This window comes from Molothrus ater, chromosome W (genome assembly GCF_012460135.2).
Source record: "Molothrus ater isolate BHLD 08-10-18 breed brown headed cowbird chromosome W, BPBGC_Mater_1.1, whole genome shotgun sequence".
Taxonomy (NCBI): Eukaryota; Metazoa; Chordata; class Aves; order Passeriformes; family Icteridae; genus Molothrus; species Molothrus ater.
In genome coordinates this window covers 1,286,367-1,310,325 of record NC_050510.2, presented here as the reverse complement: position 1 = coordinate 1,310,325, position 23,959 = coordinate 1,286,367, and the positions used below count along the sequence as shown (strand labels likewise).

General features: G+C 37.1%; 1 protein-coding gene across 2 annotated transcripts in view; it reads left to right on the top strand.

Annotated features, from left to right (window-relative positions):
• LOC118701542 (chromodomain-helicase-DNA-binding protein 1-like) overlaps nt 1-23,959 on the top strand; it is a 100,267-nt gene that overhangs the window by 50,116 nt on the left and 26,192 nt on the right. The window contains exons 3-18 of one of the 2 annotated variants that reach the window (XM_036406219.2): nt 622-805; nt 3,404-3,505; nt 4,820-4,887; nt 7,150-7,299; nt 7,600-7,853; nt 12,164-12,389; nt 13,280-13,380; nt 13,608-13,786; nt 14,328-14,455; nt 14,536-14,752; nt 15,379-15,468; nt 16,750-16,940; nt 18,098-18,286; nt 18,460-18,622; nt 20,235-20,387; nt 20,674-20,745. In XM_036406219.2, coding sequence (XP_036262112.1) covers nt 622-805; nt 3,404-3,505; nt 4,820-4,887; nt 7,150-7,299; nt 7,600-7,853; nt 12,164-12,389; nt 13,280-13,380; nt 13,608-13,786; nt 14,328-14,455; nt 14,536-14,752; nt 15,379-15,468; nt 16,750-16,940; nt 18,098-18,286; nt 18,460-18,622; nt 20,235-20,387; nt 20,674-20,745 — 2,467 coding nt within the window. The remainder of the gene's footprint in view (nt 1-621; nt 806-3,403; nt 3,506-4,819; nt 4,888-7,149; nt 7,300-7,599; nt 7,854-12,163; nt 12,390-13,279; nt 13,381-13,607; nt 13,787-14,327; nt 14,456-14,535; nt 14,753-15,378; nt 15,469-16,749; nt 16,941-18,097; nt 18,287-18,459; nt 18,623-20,234; nt 20,388-20,673; nt 20,746-23,959) is intronic. The other variant, XM_054517784.1, reaches the window with a different exon arrangement.

Sequence of the window (23,959 nt, the reverse complement as noted above, 5' to 3'; positions counted from 1 at the left end):
GGTTTTCCAGTTACTTTTAAAAACATTTTTTTAATCAATTGTTTGGTTGTATTTTGTATATAGATAGTCCAAATCACAGCATTAAATGTAGCTTGCAAACAATTCCTTACAGATACTTTTCCCACCTATTCTTTTAATGAAAAAAAATAAAAGCAGGGAAACAAAACAGAGTTTATATTTGCTTTGAAGAAATGCGTACTCAAAAAATTGAGGGGCAACACACTGCTGATCTAAAAAGACTTAAAACAATTGGGTGTATGTGTATATGCAAAAATATGTTGTGTTTCTTAAAGTTAAATAAGGATTTGGGTGGGTGAGAAATAGTCTTGTTTTACTCCTCCAAATTAATGATAGATATTCTTTTTTCTCCTCTCTCCCTCCTTTGCCACTTCCTCTTTCTGCTCCGGTACCCAATGCTTCTTTTAAGGTTTAGTGAAAGGTTTCTGATTAAACTGAATTTTCATTCCTGATTTATTTAATCCAGTGCATTCATTTGTATGCTATCCATGTGTCTGGGCTAAGCTAACAATTTATAGGTAAAGCTAACGGTTTTTTATGTGACTTTTAAAAAATCCTATTTAATTATCCATTGTGTAATATCTTTTAAACTTCTAATTGCAGCCAGTCAGATGATGATTCTGGGTCAGCATCAGCTTCTGAATCTGGTTCAAGCTCTGGAAGCAGTAGTGATGGAAGTAGCAGTCAATCTGGTAGTAGTGACTCTGAGTCTGGTTCAGAGTCTGACACATCTAGAGAGAAGAAACAAGTTCAAGCTAAACTCCCACCAAAACTTGATGGATCCGAGGTAAAACAAAACAAATTAAACCTTTCTGTGGAAAAAAAAATACTCTGTGCAGAATAGCTGCAAAAGTAGTTTTTATTTTAACAAACAAAACCTCCATAATTTTTACGTAGAATGTTAAGTTGATTGGGTTAATGAATTTACATACTTAGCTCTCATAACAAACAAGGCTGCTAAGTTCTCATTTCTGCAAATACCTACAGTTAGATAATTACTTAAATTTTATAATGCAGAAGACCTATTCACATATTGTATATTTTTGAGGACAAAGCCACAGATAATGTTCCTATTTCTAATTTTTTTTAAAACTTGTCTCTCTAATGCTGAGTTTCTTCATATCAATAAATGTGCAACAATTTCAGGGTTAGGTACATCTTGTTTTCTGTATGGGGAAAAAGTCTGCCTAATTTAGAAAAAAAGAGTGGTGTCTAGAAATCTCTTCAATGCAATGGATGAGCTCTCATCTGTTTCTCTATGTAATATGGCCTTAATTTGGATGATATGATATACATGAAGGGTAGTAAAATATTTCCTACTGTAAGATTCAGAGGCTGTTAAGGATACTTTTTTGTGTTTGTGGTTTTGGGTTTTTTTGTTGTTGTTCATATTCATGGTTTTGATACTGTTTCTCACAGTATCCTTCTGGATACAGTGTTCAGCATACAGCTAGACAAGTCCATAAAATGATGGGTGAATAATTGGCTGATGGGTTGGACTCACAGTTGTAGTAAATGGAATTACATCAGGCTGGTGACTAGTGATTAGTAGGGTTCTTCAGGGCTCAATATTAGGGCTCTTTCTCTTCAGTGTTTTTATAAATGATCTGGGCACAGGAATTGAATGTACATTAAGTAAATTTGCCAACAATACTAAACCAGGAGGAGCTGTTGACTCCCTCAGGGGTAGAGAGGCTTTATAGAGAGATCTGGATTGACTAGAAAACTGGGCAATCACCAACTGTGTGAAATTTAATAAGACCAAATGCCAGATTCTGCACCCGGGACAGAGTAATCCTTGGTATATGTGCAAATTGGCAAACGCAGCTGGAGAGCAATGCTGTAGAAAGAGATCTGGGAATTTAGGTTGATGGCAAGTTGAATATGAGTCAACAGTATGCCCTAGGAGCCAACTGTGCCCTGGGGTGCATTGCTAGCCAGTCAAGAGAGGTGATTGTCCTGCTATGCACCGCACTGGTGCAGCCCCACCACCTGTACTGTGTGCAGTTTTGGGCACCTCAATGTATGAAGGACATCTAACTATTAGAATCACAAAATATTCTGAGTTGGAAGGGACCCACAAGGATCATTGAGTCCAACTCTTAAGAGAATGGCCTGTACAGGGGTTGAACCTTGGGGTTATTAGCACCATGCTCTAACCAACTGAGTGTCCAAAGGATGATGAACAAGATGGTGAGAGGTCTCAAGGGCAAGACTTACAAGGAGTGGCTGAGGTCACTTGGCTTGTTCAGCTTGGAGAAGTGAAGGTTGAGGGGTGACCTTATGGCAGTCTGCAACATCCTCACAAGGGGTAGTGGAAGGGGAAGTGCTGATGTCCTCTCTCTGGTGACCAGGTCAAGACAATAGAATGAAGCTGCATCAGGGGAAGTTCAGATTGGACATTAGGTAAAAGTTCTTCACTGAGAGGGTGATTGGTCATGGGAACAGGCTCTCCAGGGAAGTGGTCTTGGCACCAAACCTGTCAGAGTTCAAGGAGTATCTGGATGACACTCTTATTCATATGATTTAGTTTTAGGTAGTCCTGCGAGGAGCAGGGAGTTGGACTCAATCCTTATGGGTATCAATGCAGGACGACCCCCAGCTGGGTAATGATGTGCAATGACTCCATGATTCAGAAGGCTGAACAAATGCTTTATTAAGCGATACTATATTATACTATACTCTATACTAAACTATACTAAAGAAAAACCTGTGACCCTTTCCAACAGTCACGACACAGCTTTGACCTAATTGGTCAATCAATCAAAGCAACCATCACCAGTGGCCAATTAAGAAATCACTTTTGGTAAACAATCTCCATAACACATTCACCATGTGCCAAACAACAGGCGCAGCAAATAGAGATAAGAATTCTTTTCTCTTCTTTCTCTGAATTTTCTTACTGCCTTCCCCAGGAGAAATCCTGGGAAGGTTGTGTCTGCTGCTCTCTGTGAAGAGAGCTGCGGCCACATATGAGTCCCTTCCAACTCAAGATATTCTGATTGTGTGTACTTCAGTATTGCCATAGCAAGCAAGAGTAGATGAGCAAAGTGGCCTGGAAGGAGTTATCTAGATCAGTTAAAAATTTACTTAAAAAAAAAAGGAGTTATATTAATAATAGAGGCTTGTACAACTGTTGTTATACTTGATGTACAAATTGTGCCAACAATTCTTGTATAACATTCCTTTCTACAGAAGTCTCACTTCTTTAAAATGCTATCCAGTATTATTAATGCATGCAGTATTTTGTAGTGAGTTTTTTATTAATAATGAAATTGAGATTCATCTTAGTAGTGATGATGCTCAGCTTAAGAAAAGTAAGTATGTGGTAAAGTTTAAAGTTTCAATAGGTTTAAATTACTCTTGTATCTGAATTCCAATTCAGTTTTGGAAGTCCAGTCCAAGTATACTTGCTGTGCAGAGATCAGCAGTGCTCAAGAAGCAGCAACAACAGAAGGCAGCCTCATCAGACAGTGGTTCAGAAGAGGTGAATAATATATAAGTTAGTAAATAAAATGTAGAAATGCATTTCTCATTACCCCATATGTTAGAATAAAATTATTTAGAGCCAAGTTCTGTTCTCTTTGTGTTTAGCAAGTCTGGTTTTAGTCTATAAAAGTAATGTTCAAATAACTGACACACTTATGAGGAAACATGGGTGTAATATTTAGTTGCATGTTTTCAGGTGAGTTGTGTCAAAATGATAGCAATTTAGATTGATATCTTTAGCTAGATATTCTGTGATGTATGGACAGATTTTTCAAGTCACGTTATATTAAATTTCATTGTATTTCTTCCTTCTGAGTTCCATAAAGACAGTTAAAAATACTATAAAATTTTCCACTATTGTTTCCATATAAAGGTAGCTGCTGAAGTTTTCATAAACACTTTGGAGTAGAAAGCTAGATTTTTGCAACTTTTGTAGCAGTTATAAAAGTATTCTTGTCTTTTAAGAACTATACTTCAATTTTAGAGATTTTTAAAACCTAAACCATAAGCTCAACAAAAGTTGACTTTGTGCAATATGAATATCTTTTAAGGGCACTAATAACTGTGAATTAGAATTTATTTGAAAGCAGACTTTCATATTTCCTTCATTATTAAAAAAAAAACAAACAGTGTAATTGCAAGTCATCATTACTCTGTGTGTCTCTTGTTTAGTCAGATCTAGCTGCTCATCATTAAAACTGAACACAGGAGTTAATTACATATACTTAAAATATTAGTTTATTGCTCTTGCTAAATACTCTTTTCCTGAAGACTCTTTTTCAGGGTAAAAATGATTTAAATTTAATCTCCTTGAGATTGGTTTTAGGAAAATAATTTTAAGAGGGTTCATAGATTTATTTTTTTTTGTTTAGGAGTGGAGAGAGAAGAAACATACATGCTATTCTAACAATTTTCTAAGTGGTATTTAAATGTGAGAGTATATGAAAGGTGAGACAGCTCTCAAAGGGCAAGAGGTTTTATTAGGCTTTTGAGAGAACCTTCATCTTGATTTATTAACTTGCAGCAGTCTAAACTGACTGTATGTAGGCACAATGATTATATTTTAAAACAGTTTTTTGTAGTGGTTTCTAGAGTTCTGCTGACATGTTACGTTTTAGATAGAGAAATATGAAATCAGTAGCAATCCTGATCTTATTCAATATCAATGGGTACATTGAGAGGCGTGAAGAGGATAAGACATGAAGAATAGGATTTCTGTTTGAAAGTGGGAGCTGAATTATCTTTTTAATACTAAAAATACTTCATTCTTTTTGCGGTAATAAATCACGTATATTCTTTTCTTCATCTGCAGGATTCATCGAACAGTGAAGATTCTGTAGATGACTCTTCCAGTGAAGCCAGGAAGAAAAAACATGGAGAGTAAGAGGTTTTTCATAAATAATATAATTTTTTGTTATGGCAACATAATGCTTATAATTAGCCAGTCTTAATTTCTCTGCACTTAAAATACCGTCTTGTGCTTCTCAATTTTGATTAACATTTTGAAACATTTTAAAATAAATACTCTGAAAGCAATATATATATAGATCTTAAAGGTCTTTTCCAACATAAATTATTCTATAATTCAATGATATCACTATTCATTTCTAAGCAAGAGACTGTATTACCTACAGTGTTATTGGAAAACATTCATCACCACTTTTTATTTTTAGAATAGTCTTGTTTGTGGCATGTTTTTGAGCTGAAGGTCCTCTCTGAAAATTATTGAAGAAATAGAAAATTACTTAATTAGCTTGTCTCAGATAAAATTTCAATTGGAATCCCATAGTTAATGCCTAATTTTTCAATGCTTTAGAGGCAACCTTCCCTCCCAATTATTACAGGTTTGACAGTAATAAACCATCTTGGCTAGTCAATAAATCTAAGTTGAAATTGAGCTGGTTTTAAGCTGTAAATGAAATAGTTTGTGAAAAAGATTATACCTTCTCATTGGTAGTGACCTCTTGTGTGTGGGAGGGGTGGTTTTGGTTTTGTTTTGTTTGTAATTTTGTGAATTTTGTTTGGTTGTTGTTGTGTTGTTTTGTATTTTTTAAATGAACATTGAATAGAAATTGAATTGTTTTCTCATTCCTCTTCTCCAGTTAAATGAATCATCTCAGTATTCAGGGTTGTTAATATAATATCTTCAAGAAGGGAGGGGGCAAAAAGAGGCTGTTATGCCAAATAGTGCTTTTTGAGTGAATTGTCATTCTGTCTTTTGTTACTTAAGAATGTGATTAAACCTAATAACATAATCTGTTACAGGAAAGATAGTTTAGAAACTAGTAACCAAATAACCCCATCTATCCAGTGCTTCAATTTTGATTTATACCTATTTTGAAACAAGTATGTTTGCAGCTGTTATCTGACATGCAGAGCTGATTTCTATATATAAACTTAGTACAGGCTCCAAGCCGTACAGAGTGTGGTGTTCTATATGTTGTCTATATCTCCAAATAAATACAAGTTGTGTATTTGCATAGGGGTGGGGGAGTTGATTGGTTTGGGGTGGGGTTTTTTCTGTTTTTATTGGAGGGAGAGGTTGTTGTTTGGGTGTTTTTTAATTTACAGCTTACAGAAAAAAATCTTTTAAGGAGACAGATGATTCTGTAGCATTTCCAAGACACACAGATGTATTGATCACAATGAAAATGTAATTTGAGGACCACTTCATATTTAATTGAAAGAAGTGTCAAAGCCCTGATTCTTAGCTTTCCTCATCTGAAATGGAACGTAAAGGTCTTTGAGTAATATTTCACTTTTGAAGGACATTAGTACTATTTGATCATCTTGGTCAAAGACCCCCTAAGACTGGTAATAGATAGTAGTATAAAGATTTAGCAACCTTTCAAAAATGCATACCAGATTTTTCTTCCACCCACACCCAAGCAATTAAGATTAAATTTCTCTGTACAAACAGAGTCTGAGTTAAGATACTGTTGATCAGTGGGTACATCTTTCCTCTTGCAAAGTAGAATATCTCAGCTAAGCAGGAGAACAGAGATACGGCCACTGGGAGTCACAAGTGGCTTGCTCATAATATCTTGCATGAGTGTTAAACACTGAATTGGAAGCTCAGTTGGGGCTTTTGGGAGCCAGTGCCTCTGATTGCCATGGTTGAAGTCTTTCTGTGTGTTTCTCAGTCTGATTCTCTATTATTTTTTGTCCCTTTGCTGAAGTTGCTATTTATTCACGAGGCACAGGGGATATAGCTATTAGAGACTTTTGGATTCTGCAAAATATAATGTTATGGTTTTTATGATGATCATAGGTAAGTTCCAGTAAATATGTATCTTTCCAACTAAAGTTATTAAGGATGTCGGGTTTATTCATGTCAAAATAACTCATTTATTAAAGCTGTATTTTATACAGAAATCCATATTTTTGGTTTATTTTGTTCTTTACATCTGTCTCTTGATAACAGAATTCAATTCCTTTTGAAGCCACTTGGTATTTTTACCTGATATCCATCCATTATAATTTTCTGTCATTCCAGTTGAAATTACTATTATAACATTTTTATTTCTGTAAAGAGTGTTGAAATTAAAGCAGCGAGCCTGTGGTGAATGCTTGATTTTAAAAACAAAACAAACCCCCCCGAAAACTAATGCGAGTTACTATTTTGTTTCTCAATATGTACAGTGAAGACTGGCAAATGTCTGGGTCAGAGTCAGTATCAGGAACTAGTTCTGATTCTGAATCAGAGGAAGATAAAGAGAAAAGCAGTTGTGAAGACAGTGAATCTGACTATGAGCCAGAAAACAAAGTCAAAAGCCGGAAACCTCCAAGCAGGTAAGAAGGTCTTGCATTTTAGCTACTCTGGTACTATTTCTAATTTGTAATCAAGTACTGTACTACTATACAGGCAAATGAAAACATTAATATTTATTACAGAACTTGAAGACCTTTTTTAATCTACAAAAGATGTTATCATACCAGTGGTTTATGTTGAATACCTCTTTCCTGTCTGCTCCAACTGAAATTGGTGTAACTGAATAGTCATGAAAAACATGTATTCAGAAACAAATATAGAAGGCTTATAGTTGTCCATGTTGAAACTCCACTGTTGTGTTGTATCTTATTGCCTTCAAGAATTGAGCCAAAAAGTGGCAAAAAGATTGCAGGACAGAAAAAGAGGCAGCTTGATTCGTCAGACAATGATGACTATGACAAGAGAGGATCTCGTCGCCAGGCAACAGTCAATGTTAGCTACAAAGAAGCTGAAGAAACCAAGACAGATTCTGATGACTTGTTGGAAGTTTGTGGAGAAGATGTCCCACAGCCTGAAGAAGATGAATTTGAAACTATAGAGAAGTTTATGGATAGTCGAATTGGCCGAAAAGGAGGTAATTTTATTATCAGTGTTCTTAAGATGCTGCTCTGCATTGTGGTGCAATGTTAACAGCAATTATTCTCAGCTGTAGGTAACCTGTGATGTTTGTAAAGACGTTTTAAAGTACCAGAAAGTAATCCTATTTTGTTTTTCATACTCATAAGGATGTTTCTTTTGTAAGCCTTATAAAATAAAACATAGCAGAACTTAAGTAACTAGAGAAGTGGTCACAGAACTAAGCCTGACAGAGTTCAAGAAGTGTTTGGACAATACTCTCAGGCACATGGTGTGACTCTTTGGGATGGGCCAGGAGTTGGACTTGATGATCCTTGTGGGTCCCTTCCAAGTCATCATATTCTGTGGTTCTGTGAAAGAGAAAAAATGAAGTGGAATATTGCTTAAATGCATAGCATACTGTTACATCACTATTTGTACAGTTTATTGATATTTGATAGGTATAAACTCTATACAGGAGGATGAAGAGAAAATGGAATGAATATGAGAGCTAGCCAGTAGCCTGAATGATGAAGGATGATGTTAGGAAGGCTGAACTATTGAGATTGTGATTTCAGTTATTTATTTTCAAATAGTCCCAATACAGTGCAATGGATGGTGGAATATAAAATTTCAGTGGTATGCTTGCATGTGCATTTCTAGAACTAATTTTATGGATGATGGTAAGGGTTTAATATTTCCAGCATCTGATGAGATGCAGTGTCCTGCTTGTGTGTTGCTTCTTTTTTTTCCAGTGTATTCTTACTCTAGCCCTTTACTCTAATGCACAGTGTCATCGCTGTGTTAAAAGCCTTTTGGACTAAACTTCTTCTATTTTACATGCCTTTTACTATTGCAATGCTCTGTTTCTATATCTGTCCCCTGCATCTGGTTGGGTCCACTTCCTTATTTGGCTCTCCTCGCAGAAATGGGCCTGTTTCTTTCTGCTAGTGTGCTTCAGCTGTAATACCGACTGTATTTAATTAAAAATTACCCCACATAAGATTCTTAAGGTTGGGGGGAGGGAAGTAGTAAAACGAGTTTAGGGAGAAATAGTTCAAGAGCAGCCCATCCCAAAGAGCATGAAGTCAGGCAAAATTGCCAGTAGGCTTGTAGAGATAAACAAGGAGCTCTTGGCAAAACTCAAAAACAAAGAGGAGGTATAGGGAAGGTGGCATGCAGAGACACAATTAGGAAAGCCAAAGTCCACTTGGAATTGAATGTAGCAAGGATTGTCAAGGACAGCAACAAAGGCCTCTCTATAGGTGACAAAAGGAAGACTAAGGAAAATATAGGCATACTACTGAATGACAAGATAACACAGGACACAGAAAAGGCTGAGGTACTGAATACTTTATTCATCTCAATCTTTACTATCAAGACCAGTCTTCAGGAATCCCTGGTCCCCGATATCGGGGAGGGAAAGCTGGAGCAAAGAATATGTACCCTTGGTGGAAGATGATCAGGCCAGGGAATACTTAGGCAAACTGGACATACATAAGTCAATGGGCCCTGATGGAATGTACCCATGAGTACTGAGGGAGCTGGCAGATGTCACTGCAAGGACATTCTCAATAATTTTTGATCATGGCAACTGGGAGAAGTGCCTGAGGACTGGAGGAAAGCAAATGTCATAGAATCATAGAATGGTTTGGGTTGGAAAAGACCTTCAAAGTTCATCTACTCCCATCCCCCTGCAATGAGCAGGAACATCTTCAACTAGATCAGATTGCTCAGAGCTCTGTTCAACCTGACCTTAAATGTTTCCAGGGATGGGGCATCTACCACCTCTTTGGGCAACCCGTGCCAGTGTTTCACCACCCTTGTAATAAAATTTTTTTCCTTATATCTAGTCTAAATCTCCCTTCTTTTAGTTTAAAACCATTACGCCTTGTCCTATGGCAACAGGCCCTATGCAACTAAGCCCCACACAGCTGCTCACTCATTTTCTCCTGTGGGATGGGGGAGAGTATCAGAAAAAATAAAAAGGTGAGAAAATTCATGGGTTGAGATAAAGGCAGTTTAATAGGGAAAGCAAAAACTGCACACATAAGCAAAGCAAAACAAGCAATTCATTCACTACTTTCCATTGGCAGGCAGGTGTTCAGCCATAGCCAGGAAAGCAGGGGCCCATCATGCGTAATGATTACTTGGGAAAACAAACCATCTCTCCCAACTTCTTATGCACCCACAGCCTACTCCCTGGTGAGGTGGTATGAGAAGCAGCAAAGGCCTTGACTGTGTGTAAGCCCTGCTCAGCAATAACTAAAACGTCCCTGATATATCAACACTGTTTCTATCACAAATTCAAAACATAGCCCCATACTGGCTACTATAAAGAAAATTAATTGTATCCCAGCCAAAAGCAGAATGCCCTACTAAAAAGGTTGTCCCTATCTTCTTTTTTATAAGTCCCCTTTAAGAATTGAAAGACAACAATAAGGTGGAGTCTTATCCATGCTGAACAACCCCAACTCTCTCAGCCTGTCGTCATAGGAGAGGTGTTCCAGCCCTCTGATCATTTTCATGACTCTCTTCTGGACATGCTCCAACAGGTCCGTGTATTTCTTGTTCTGAGGACTCCAGAACTGGACGCAGTACTCCAGGTGGGGTATCGTATCACCAGTGGGGAGTAGAGGGGCATAATCACCTCCCTCAACCTGTTGGCCGCACTTCTTTTGATGCAGCCTAGGATATGGTTGGGTTTTTGGGTTCTGATAGCACATCGCTGGCTCATGTCCAGCCTTTTATCTACCAGTATGCTCAAGTCCTTCTCCACAGGGCTGCTCTCAATCCCTTCATCCCCCAGCCTGTATTGATACCAGGGATTGCCTCAACCCAGGTGCCAGACCTTGTACTTGGCTTTGTTGAACCTCATGAGGTTCACATGGGCCCACTTCTTGAGCTTGTCCAGGTCCCTCTGGATGGCATCCCATCCTTCAGGTGTGTCAACAGCACCACTCAGCTTGGTGTTGCCTGCAAACTTGCTGAGGGTGCACTCAATCACTTCATCTATGTCATTAATGAAGATATTAAATAACATTGGTCCCAATATGGACCCCTGAGGGACACCACTCATCACGGATCTCCATCCGGACATGGAGCCAATTCCTTATCCATGAAATAGTCCACCAATTTAGAGAAGGATGTTGTGGGGGACCGTGTCTAAGGCTTTACAGAAGTCCAGATAAATGACATCTGTAGCCCTTCCCTTGTCCACTGGTGGAGTCACTTCATCATAGAAGGCCACTGGGTTGGTCATGCAGGACTTGCCCTTTGTGAAGCGTGCTGGTTGTCCCAAATCATGTCCCTGTCCTCTATGTGCCTTAGCATAGCTTCTAGGAGGATCTGTTCCATGATCTTCCAGGGCACAGAGGTGAGGCTGACAGGTTCTTAGTTTCCAGGGTCCTCCTTTCTACCCTTTTTAAAGATGGGTGCAATGTTTCCTTTTTTCCGGTTACCTGGGACTTCACCTGGCTGCTATGATTTTTTGAATATCATGGAGAGTGGCTTGGCAACTACATCAGCCAATTCCCTCAGGACTCTGGGGTACATCTCATCAGGTCCCAAAAACTTATTTATGTTCAGATTCCTCAGGTGGTCTCGAACCTGATCTTCACTTGCAGTAGGACAGACTTTGCCTCTTCAGTTCCTGCATTGACTGAGGAAAAAAAGTTGTTGAGTACCTTATCCTTCTACTCATCTGTTGTTACCAGTTTGCATGTTGGAGTTGTCCAGAGAGGTGGTGGAGTTTCCCTCCTTGGAGATATTCAGAAGCTATCTGGACATGGTCTTGGGCAACTGGTTCTAGGTGACCTTGTCTGAGCATAGAGGTTGGACCAATGACCTCCAGAAGTCCAATCCAATCTCAACCACTCTTTGATTCTGTAAATTTTATTTATGGCATCCATAGTAATAATTGAATAGTAGGCTATTGAAGTCTCAAGGCTGATTAAGCACAATTCTCAGTATCTGTTATATTCTTAGAGATGAGAAGGACATAGCAAAGATGACAGCAAGCATTGTTAGTGGAGCATTCTCTCTGGATCATTAGAAAGACTAGGAATGCTAAGAAAATTCTGATGAGACTATAGGTTAGGTGCAGTATTTTTTGGTAGCTTATTTTGAATCTTGTTGGTATACTTGTGCATGTGTTAATATAGCTACATCATAATTCTTCAAATAAGAAGACTGACATAAACATTGTAGATATAATTAATCAAGTTGCATCTTCATATAAGAGCATCACAAATTGCTTTCTGCAGTGTGTTTTTTTACTGGTTAATTTATGGCAGTGCATCAAGCCTTATGGTGTGGTTTCTTTATTAGCCACTGGTGCTGCAACCACCATCTATGCAGTTGAGGCAGATGGTGACCCAAATACTGGGTTTGAAAAATCAAAGGAGCCGGGAGAAATACAGTATCTTATTAAATGGAAAGGCTGGTCACACATCCATAATACATGGGAAACTGAGGAAACACTGAAGCAACAAAATGTTAAAGGAATGAAGAAACTGGACAACTACAAAAAAAAGGAACAGGAAACAAAACGCTGGTGAGTATTTTTATAACTATTTCCATGTTGCATATTTTTGTAACAATATAGATGTTTTTAAGTGCCTGTACAAGAGGATGACAAAAGCTCTAAATTTGAAGCTTTCCTAACACCTTATGATCCTGTAAGATTCTGTGCACACCAACTTTACTTGAGCACGTGACAATACTCACACATCTTGTAAAATCAGGGCTTTAAGGAAGCAGCTTCTGCACCTAGATTTTAATATGTGTGTTATAAATGATGTTTTAACAAGATGAGTGGTGGGTTTTCTGGTTTTGTTTTAAATTTTAACTTTTACTAATTTTGTAATTGATTGTATTTTGATCAGAGTTCTTTGGGAATTGCTGCAGAGATTAAAAAAAATCAGAAACGGCTAAAGCACTCAAAACATTACAGCATTTCGTTTTCTTGGCTCAGACTTCTGTCAAAGCCTCAGAACCAAGAAATTAAAAAATTCCTTACATTTTAGTGCTATGGTATGGTATTACAGTTTATTAGTATGTTTAATATAATCTATGAACAGTGGTGGAATTTTTAGTGACTCATAAGATAGATTCTTATAGTGAGCCATCTGTGCTCTTCTGTGAAAATGCCATGTGAAGTGCATTAACTGTATTGAGAACAGATATTGTAAATAATCTGCATGACTAGTATAAGATGTAGCTGATAGTAATTTCTCTTTATAAGCTTCCTCAGTCATCAGTGATAACGTACCTAGGCCAGATGCAACACTTTTATAGCAGGAATTCCAGAGTTGTAGCTTTTCCAAAGAAGTTCTCTAAGCAGCATTCCTGTGGTGCTTACATTCAGAGCTTTAAAATTGCCAGATTTTCTTAACTTTAGTACTGCACAAAATAGTAAGTGCTGCAAATGAATTCCCATTTCAGGCTGAAAAATGCTTCTCCAGAAGATGTGGAATATTATAACTGCCAGCAGGAACTTACAGATGATCTCCATAAACAGTATCAAATAGTGGAGAGGATAATTGGTACGTGACAAACTTCCAGATGGAAAACAGTCTTGCGAATATTACAAGTTTATTGCTTGCATGTTGAATTTATAGTTAAGAAATTTAGGTTATTAGTATCCCTAGCAGCTTAAGGCAAAACCAAATCTTTGATGAAGAGAAAAGTTTTGTTTTATCACCTAAAATGAGTGCTTTCTTAAAATACAGAAAGAAAATACTGATCTAGTATCTCTAATGTGTTTCTGCAGCTCATTCAAATCAGAAATCAGCAGCTGGTTATCCAGACTACTATTGCAAATGGCAAGGTCTGCCTTACTCAGAATGTAGCTGGGAAGACGGTGCTCTCATTGCCAAAAAATTTCAGACATGTATTGATGAGTATTTTAGCAGAAACCAATCCAAGACTACTCCATTTAAGGACTGCAAGGTGAGTGTGTAATTTCAATGGATTTATACAGTTGCAATAATTTTTTTAAAACCTGATTTATTTTATGCATTCAATAATGCATATTATAAAATATTTTTGAATGCTGTCCATAACAGTGATAGCTATATTTATATATGTAGGAAGTATTACTATTAAGAATAGCCTTTGGTGTCCATGCCCATGGCAGGGGGGTTGGAACTAGATGTTCTTTAAGGTCCCTTCCAACCCAACCCATTCTATGTTTCTATATTTGCTCCTACGTATTTTATTGTCATTCAAAGATGAAATTGTTTATTACTTTAATTTGTTTTTAAAGTAACCTTTGTGAATGAGTTCTTGTCATTTCTGTTGTGGAATTCAGATCAGCAAACTAATTTTAGCTTGCAAATTGGTGGATATTGTTATATGGCTTAGATGTTTGTCATGAATAAAGACTAGACTTGGTGACCAAACAGAATCGTACAGCCTCTTTGTTTCTATAAGAAGATATATTGGTAACTTCACTTAGTAGTAGGACTGATGCTCAATTTGCTTTTGACAGATTCTAAAACAGAGGCCGAGGTTTGTTGCACTAAAGAAGCAACCATCTTATATTGGAGGACATGACAGTTTAGAGTTAAGAGATTATCAGTTAAATGGACTGAACTGGCTTGCCCACTCATGGTGCAAGTAAGTATTCTTAAATTAGTCTTGCTGGTTTTAACTTGAAGGCATTTATAAATTTTGCTTGTTTGTTTGTTTGTTTTTAGAGGGAATAGTTGTATTCTTGCAGATGAAATGGGTCTGGGTAAAACAATACAAACAATTTCTTTTCTGAACTACCTGTTTCACGAACATCAACTGTATGGGCCTTTCTTGCTAGTCGTGCCACTTTCTACCTTGACATCTTGGCAAAGAGAGATTCAAACTTGGGCTCCTCAGATGAATGCTGTGGTTTACTTAGGAGATATAACTAGCAGAAATATGGTGAGTATTTCTTTGTATCATTGGAAATATTAGTGGTAAATAAGACTCCCTTCATGTTCCTGTCTTATGCTAATCTCCAATATTTTGATTTGGAATGAGCAAATAATTATTTGAAACATTGCATATGGTTAAAATGCAAATTAAAAGTATAAATTTTGATCTGATCTGAATGACCATTAAAAATTTCATTCTTGTTTAATAATAAAAAGGACTAAAAATGCAACCTTGCATTTGAAAATAAATTGTCTTTTGTCATGCAATTATTTGGGTGCATAAAATAAATATTTAAGCCAAACAGACATAATCTTAATTTGTTTCCTGAAAGGAAGACTATAAGGAACCTTATCCATTAAAGCTTGCAAAAAAAAAAAAAAAAAAAACCCAAAACCAAAAAACCCAAAACACACAAAGAAATCCACAAAAAACTCCAACCAAACAAAAGCTAACAAACACTCCACCACCACTGTTTAATAACTTTAAGAAAAAAAGCTTCACTTGTTATGTTCCTTGATCACGATCAGATTCTTGTATGTCATTTAACATCTATATTGCTATAGTACCTGAAGTCATCCTGATCAATAGGACCATTTTTCTCTAGCTTATAGTTTGCTTGATTCTTCTTCTAGATAAGAACTCATGAATGGATGCATCCACAGACCAAACGATTAAAATTTAATATACTTCTAACAACTTATGAAATTTTGCTGAAGGATAAGGTAATGACCCTTACTTCTTCAGGGGGATACAAATAATTTGTACAACGTAAAATTCCTTTAGAGTTGGCACATATTTAGGTTCTGAGCTGTTAAATGGATGGGGGAGTATGACGGCTTTACTCTTGGAAGTATGAACGTTGTTTTCTTTAAGCGCTTTTAGATTTTATGTATGTGTGGTTAGACTTTCTGCCCCCTCCGTTAACCCACATATCAAGTGGGTAAACCTTTTTTTTCAGTTTGCTTGTGCTTCACATTGTTACCAAAATCTGTAAAGAAAAAACTCCATAACACCAATGTAGCATGAAGAAGCAGACATTCTTTATTTGGCTGAATGCATGAGGGGATATCTCCTCTGAAATACATGCTTAGTACAGGAAGCTTCCTGTTTATATGCTATATTTTACATACGTATGCATAGGTTTTCCCAGAAAAAACATACATATGATAATAATTTCCCTGAAGTCATTAACATATGTTCCCTCTCCTTTATGCATGTGTTCTGTTCTGGGGCTCTCTGTCATACCTGACCGCCTGGTGAACTAGTAAAAGTTGGCACAACTGGGCTGGTTGCTTTCCAGCTCTTCTTCCTACAGAATAAGCATTGTGTGGTTCCATAGGCCAAGTTTTTTGAAGAATAAGGATTGTATTAACCCACCAGCTGCAAGCAATTCTTCATCTGGCAAAAATATTGCTGTAGTAATTTCTTTGCATCTCAAAATCTTTACTTTCCTGTTAGTCATCCAGGAACTGAAAAAACAAACCAGTCCATGGCTCCAAGCACCTGTGATTCACAACTCTGAAATTTCATGGGGGTTTTTTTGTATTTGTGTGTGCAGTATTACATATATTTATATTACTACTCTCTTCCTGATGGTAGCATATAAAATTATTGTTAATCCTAATAGCATATGATAATTATAATAAAAAATTCTGCTTGCTGACTTTCTATTTAATTTGTTTGTACATGCTGAAAAGAAGAGAGTCAATAGTGGATTTATGTTGGGATTTTTTGTCAGTTGAAAATGTAAAGATCAGCTTTTTGTCTTCTTCCTCACCCTAAGTATAAACTTGGTTTATACTTTCTTTTTAATGTTGGGATGCCTGCATAGCCTTTTGAATCTAGCAAACATAAAACCTCTACTTAATATCAAAAACATATAGGTGTCCTTTTCTATTAAAATAAAAGGAGTGATGGTGTATATATAACCTCATGTAAAATGTCAGACATTGCATAATATATTAACTTGTATGATGTCTTTCCCTCTCCCCAATTTCTTGAAGTCATTCCTTGGTGGTCTGAATTGGGTATTTATAGGAGTTGATGAAGCTCATCGTTTAAAAAATGATGATTCCCTTCTGTACAAGACTTTAATAGACTTTAAGTCTAATCATCGTCTTCTTATTACTGGAACCCCTCTGCAAAACTCCCTTAAAGAGCTTTGGTCTTTGCTGCACTTCATCATGCCAGAAAAGTAAGGAATTTGATGGGGGGGTTTTGTTGGTGTTGGGGGGGTATTGTAGTGATTGGAGAATCAATAAAGAATTGCATTGTGAAATAGCTTTAATGTTTTTTATAAAATAGATGCACATATTTTTCATGCTGCTCTGGGTAAATTGTTTTGGTAGCAGCTGTCACTTTTTCTGTTTTGGCAGTTCAGGAAAAGGATGGATTGATGTATGGCTGAAAACCTTGAAAACATGCTTCATCCTTATTTAAAACGAAAATCATATGGATTTGCTGTAGGGAAATAGAATGGAGCTGAGGATGTCATCTTTTCTGTGTTAGCACCATGAATGAAAACCTCAATGCCCAATATCCAGTAATTTATTCAGGCACATGGTGTGATTCTTGGGGTAGTCCTGTGCAAGGCCAGGAGTTAGACTTTGATTATCTTTGTGGGTCTCTTCCAACTCAGGACATTCCATGATTCTATGATTCAGGCAGCCAATTTCCCCTTAGGATTTGCATAGAATAGGTTGACATTATTCTATACTAACCTCTGTTTATATTTGGAATAAATAAGAGCACATCTTCCATTCGAATATCTTGTAAATACAAAGCATTGTCGCTTCAATTAATTTCGGTGCTATGCATTGCATTGACTTCTTCAGAACCTTACAAACAAAGCCACTAAGTTTGTTGTCTGGCACCTATTCTTCATTTGATCACAAAGTGCATTCTCTTAGTCTGTTAGCACATACCAGAGGATAATCACATTTCAGCTAGTCCATACAAGCTGCAAAAGGTATGTGGTCTACTCTCTTGCACTTCCTCCAGCTATACAACTAATTTTCATGCTACTCTTGAGAAATATAATTGAATTTCTATATCCTTCTACCTGTGTTTCCATGCAGAAAAGTAAAATCTTGTGTTTTCACTGAAGAAATCAAAATTCAGGACTTTGTTTTGAATTTTCATTCTGCAAAAGTTTGTTAATTTCCATTCTCCTATTTGCTGACAAAATATTTGGAATTTCCTGTGAGATGCAAATTCAGAAACTTATTAAATAAAACAGAGGGGAGTAGTGAAGAAGTCTATTTGTGTTTGTGCACATGGTATATTAATGGTCTTTGTGTGTCTGTGTTCATGGTATGTCATTATTTTACCTTTATTCTTTCTATGTTGAAGGTTTTCTTCCTGGGAAGATTTTGAAGAGGAGCATGGCAAAGGGAGAGAGTTCGGTTATGCAAGTCTTCACAAAGAACTTGAACCATTTTTACTCAGAAGAGTTAAAAAAGATGTAGAAAAGTCTTTGCCTGCTAAGGTTGAACAAATTTTGAGGATGGAAATGAGTGCATTGCAGAAGCAATATTACAAGTAAGTAATGACACTTTTTAATTCCTGCCATTTTAATGACATCTCTATATAAAAATTACTGAAGTGTAATAGTTTTCATAATGCAGTTTTAACAGATATTTTGAGAGCTTACATCTTTCATATTTGCACAAATTTTTAGAAATTACTTCCATTGTGCACGTTCTGTATCATAGGTGGATTTTAACCAGGAATTACAAAGCCCTGAGTAAAGGTTCAAAAGGCAGTACCTCGGGCTTTTTGAACATTATGATGGAACTCAAGAAGTGCTGTAACCATTGCTACCTCATTAAACCACCAGATGATAATGAATTCTATAATAAACAGGAAGCCTTACAGGTAATACCTTTAAAAAAAAAAAAGTTAAGTGATTTTATATCTCTAATATGCATGCAATGATTGTATAGTGTTCTGTCAATTTATTTGTTCTTATTAAATTATGTTAAGAAAGACCGAGTTCTCTATCAAATGTGCATCCTGAGTTTTACAGGTAAGTGAATTGATTACCTTTCTGTTTGTTTCTTAACTGGAACTGAATAATTGAGAGATCAATACTAAATAGAATATCCTTGGCTTGAATTATGATCAAAATAAAAAAGAAATAGTTTGAAATAGTCTGCATTTTCAGACTAAATAAACTGAAGACCTATTTTAAACCCAGAATAAAATAAAACAGTTAAATAAACAGATAAATTGAAGATAAATGCAAATGTATGTGTCTGGCAGTGGTACACCAACAATCCATGTGATAGCAGAAAATAATCTGCTGAATCTCTTTAAGCTTAGTCTACTTGTTTTGTTGTTATAAATGAAAGCAGTTATAGCATCACTACCAAAGATGGTCTGTGATTATGTTGTGGGTTTATAGTTTGGGTTTTTTGTAAAGGTTAACTAATCTTTGTACTAAAACTGTTGAGAACCACAGCAACAAATAAAAGGACTGTTATAATTGATGCAGTTTATAACACCATAAATGTTTTGAAAGATCAGGGTTTTTTTCTGTAAACTTTGAAGTTTATAATGTAAAATCTTTCCCAAAACTACTTGACTGAAATCACAAGTTGTCACTGCACAAGCTATTTTATATTATAAAATGCTTTTCAAAGCTAAAGGATGTTTGCAACTTGGCATACTCTTAACTACTCAAATTTATAATTAATCTCATCAGAAATGTTCAGCCATTATTGCTAGTAATTGCCTACTTGTAACAATGATTTCCTTGGCTCATCTGATTAAACTTTGTTAGCTCTAATTATGAATGATACATCCTTCTCATTTCTGGCATAAAGAATAAAAGCACCTAACTCCCAATTTTTTATTTCCCAAAATTCTATCCTGAGCCTCTTCAGCTAGAGGCCTAATGATTTCATCATTAAATTCAGCATGCCACCTGAGTTTCTGTTCTAATTGTTTCAACTGGAGCTGAGAAGGTTGAACATCATAACCCAGCTAAAGCATGTTGACTTCTATTAACAGGATTCCTCTCACTTTTATCTTGTCAGAAAAGCTTGACTCATTAGGCATTGTTTAAAAATACTTAGAGGATCAAGTAGCAATGCTTAGGTCTGTTCAAAAGACAGAAGGTGAGGAGCAAGTAGTGCTAAGGTAGTCAGGTAATCTCATTGTTTATTTGGTGGAAGAGAATTTGAGTCTGCACTGTAACTGCTCTAACTCATAGCACAGTATATTTGCCTAACGTTTTAATGAAATGTTAAGATGCTGTTTTATGAGCCAGAGCTGAGAAATGCTTTTATTTGAAAAACATGCTAGTGGGTACCCCTGTTGATTTCAGTTAGAGCACTTAAAGCTTTTATAATGAGTTTTTACAAGATCAGGACTGACTAAATGCTTATACAACTTTTATGTTCAGTTAATGAATGTCTAACCATCTGCAGTGAATGTTAGTGTTGAGGTGAACTTACTTTGGGATACATGCTTTCTTGTCTTGTAGCATTTAATACGTAGCAGTGGCAAACTAATCCTTCTTGACAAGCTACTGATTCGCCTACGAGAACGTGGCAACAGAGTACTGATTTTCTCTCAGATGGTGAGGATGCTCGACATCCTAGCAGAGTATTTGAAGTATCGTCAGTTTCCCTTTCAGGTAAGAATTTTGCTGGTAGTAGTCAAGAAGCCTTGATTTTTACCATTTTATCTTTTTAAAAGTGTCCTTTCTGTAGAAAGATTTATGAAAGTTTAATTTTTCTGTACAGTAAAAGACTAGTAATTCCTATATGCCTAATAGTATTTTGAAATTAAACTGATTAATTGGAAGTGTTACATTATTCTTATATCCCCCCACCCAATTGGTTTGGCAATTGAGAATTCAAGTTGCTCCGGATAGACTATAGTAGGAGTTCCTTTTTAACTGTATCATTCAATCTCTTTAGAGACTTGATGGATCAATAAAAGGGGAATTGAGGAAACAAGCCTTGGATCATTTTAATGCAGAAGGCTCAGAGGTATGGTATAAGTAGGTGGTTGTTGTTTTTTGGGTGGTTGTTGTTTTTTTAATCTACCCAGCTTTATTTTTTTTTCTTCTCGGAAGTATAACAAATGTCGCACAAAAACTGAAGATAGTATAAAGTGAGGGATGTATTAGGTTGAAATTCCATTGCTGTTGCAGAGACTATAAGGTTTACAAGCCATGCAACAAAAAAAAAAATAAAATCCCCAAATTCAACCGACCAAAAAACCCAAAAAAAACTTTAAAAAGTTAAGAGGAGGTTCAATAGGAAACACAGAATTTATGAAAATGGTGTTTATAACTAATATAACTACATAGTTTTACTTTTAGATTTTTGTCAGTGCTCTTTAGCAAAGTAATTTTAAGTGCTGTTTAGAAACTGAAGAATTAAATTTGTTATGTAGGACTTAATCCTTCAATTTGTATCGGAGCACTGAACTTTACCACAAGTTTTTGACATCAAATACCTACTTAAGCAATGGGCAGAATTAAGTTGTGTATATCTGTCATGGTTTGACACTGGCACAATGCCAGTGCCCCCATGAAGATACCTTCTCCCTGGTTTCTGCTGTGAGATGTGACCAGGAATAAGCAAAGCAGGCTCCTACTTAGGGAAAAAGAACCAGAACTTTATTAACTACTCTACAACTACAGATAAAAAGGAAAACACACACACAGGGAAAATGAAAATTTCACAAGTGCATTTCCTCCTCCCCCCACCAAATTTCCAACACAATACATTTGGTTCCTCAAATCACCAACTCTCGGTCCAGCACCACCCTTCAGACAATCAATCCTCAGTTCATCAAGAGGAGAGAAGTCCTTCTTGTGCCATGGGCTTCCCCTGGAAACACAGCTGAAGCCTCGTGTGTTTCTGTGTCACTCGTGGCACCGCCCGGAGTACATCTGCCGTCGTGACTTCTTCTTTTTCATGTTCAGTGCTCTCACCACTGAACATGGACCAGAGCCGCTTCTAGGGTTGTCTTTTAAGGATGCTCTGTCCCGATCCAAAAAAGGCACAGTCTCTCCTTTGGGACACCTGTCCCCACAATCTCTCCTTTGGGACACCTGTCCCCCCCATATTTTTTCACCCCCTGGGGCCGAGGGGCATCAACACTGAACCCTCTTGGTTCTGAGGCCATTGCCTCCCCCTAGAATGCAGTCTCTGTATCACAAGGAACATGGTTCTGTCCATGGCTATACAAAAAGAGTCCAGCAAAAGCTACTCCATCATCTCTTCCCACTAAGATTCTTCTCTACTCTTCTACTATCTCTCACTCGCCCAGACCTCTCTCACACTGCCCATTTCCTTCCTCATCTTCCACTCTATCTTCTAGGAAAGGTCAATGTTCTGTAAAGTTCTCATTCTCCAAAAAGGGGTTAAAAGCTCCTACAAGCGGCCGGCTGAACCCCCCCCTCTTCTCCGTCCCAGCCGTGCTGCCGGCGCAGGCCCATGTTTATCAAGCTTCAAGGTTACAGTCCCAGGCACCGGCTGTACTCTCTCTCTCTGTGTCTCTCAGGGGGGGCTGCCTGATGTCTCCCGGTATCTCTCTCTCTCTCTCTCTTCCACCCTTCCACCCCGGGGCTCAGGCCTACCTCTCCCATCCACATGGCTTTCCCCTCCCCCTGCCCAGCCAGCAGCTGGGCCGGGGGAGAGACCCGAACTCTTTCCCGCCAGAAACCCAAGAGAACCCTCCCAGGGGAGAGCTCTGCTTTTAACCCCGTGTTCTCAGAGGCGTGTCCATGTCTCAATGGCCAGGTTAAATGCCAATATTAAAGTCTGAATATCCATTGGCCAAAAACACAGCATCCCAAAAAACACATTTCCTGTCAAACCACCACAATATCCTTGCATAAAGAAAAAATATCTTGGATAGCTTTAAATATGGCTTCTGTTATCTTAATTTGTTGCCTCTTATATTCTTGCCGTGGAAGAAACTGAAGAACTGATTTCTAACCATTGTTTGTGTACCACTTGAAATTCCTGGTTTAGTTTTAGGTTTCCTATTATGGAAGCCATTCCATACCTTTGATAATCTTAGGTCTTTTGTCCTATACTGACAGGGTTTTTCAGTAATAGAAGCATAGCATTTGTCAGTTGCTGCTGAACTTATGTTTCTGTTATGGTTGAGGAGGAAGGACTTCATAACATAAACTTCAGATATTTTTTTAATACAGAAGTTAGTTCTGTTTTAAATTTCTAGTACAGACATACTTGCCTTTTTCTGGAATCCTTGTAGTTGTACTGTACAGTTTTTAAGATGAAAGGGGATCCAAATTTCACATGGTATTCAAGAATGAAGACAAACTATGGAGTTGTGCAGCAATAAAATTGTTACCTGTTTTATTCTTTACTTTTTCCTAATAATAAATTTCATGCTTTTTTTTCTTTTTTTCTTTTTTTTTTGCTAATACTGAGTTAAAGTATTCATGGAAATATTTACAACTCCAAGGACTCATTCCTTAGCAGTAATGGCTTCTATTAGCTTTGACTGCACTTAAATTTATTTCCTATTTATCTTTAGTTTCATATGGTTTTTATTGCCTTTCTCATAAGATCCTTCTGTAGTCCCTTGTAGTTGACCTTGAATAACTCCATATCATCTGCAAACTTTGTCACCTCATTACTCATTTTATTTTCATATTCTTTATGAATATGTTGAAGAGCATTGACCCCAGCAGAACACTTTAGTTTTCTTTACAAAAAACCAGATGTACTTGGGCACACATGAGGCTTTAACAATAAGGGGTGGTGGTGTATTTTTTGGCAGTGTTTTGCTTGTTTTTTTTCTCCCCAAGTGGCTTTTGTTCATCTTCTAGAGTGCTGCTTCCTTTAAACCATGGAGAAGCCAATACCTGTTTGCAAGAGAAGTTGATATCAGTTTGCTTTATACTTATACAAGTTCTGGCTGGACTAGAGTTAATTGTCTTCATAGCAGCTCACATGGTGCTGTGTTTTAGATTTGTGATGTAAACAATGCTAGTAACACACCAGTGTGTTAGCTGTTGCTGAGCATTGCTTACATAGTATCAAGGCCTTCTCTGTTTCTCACTCTGCTCTTCCAGTGAATCGATTGGGTGGTGCACAAGAGGTTGGGAGGGGACATAACCAGGCATATGGCCTGAACTAACTAGAGAGATTCCATGCCTTATAACATCATGCTCAGCAATAAAAAAAGTTAGAGGAAGGGGTTTAAGGAGATTAGCCA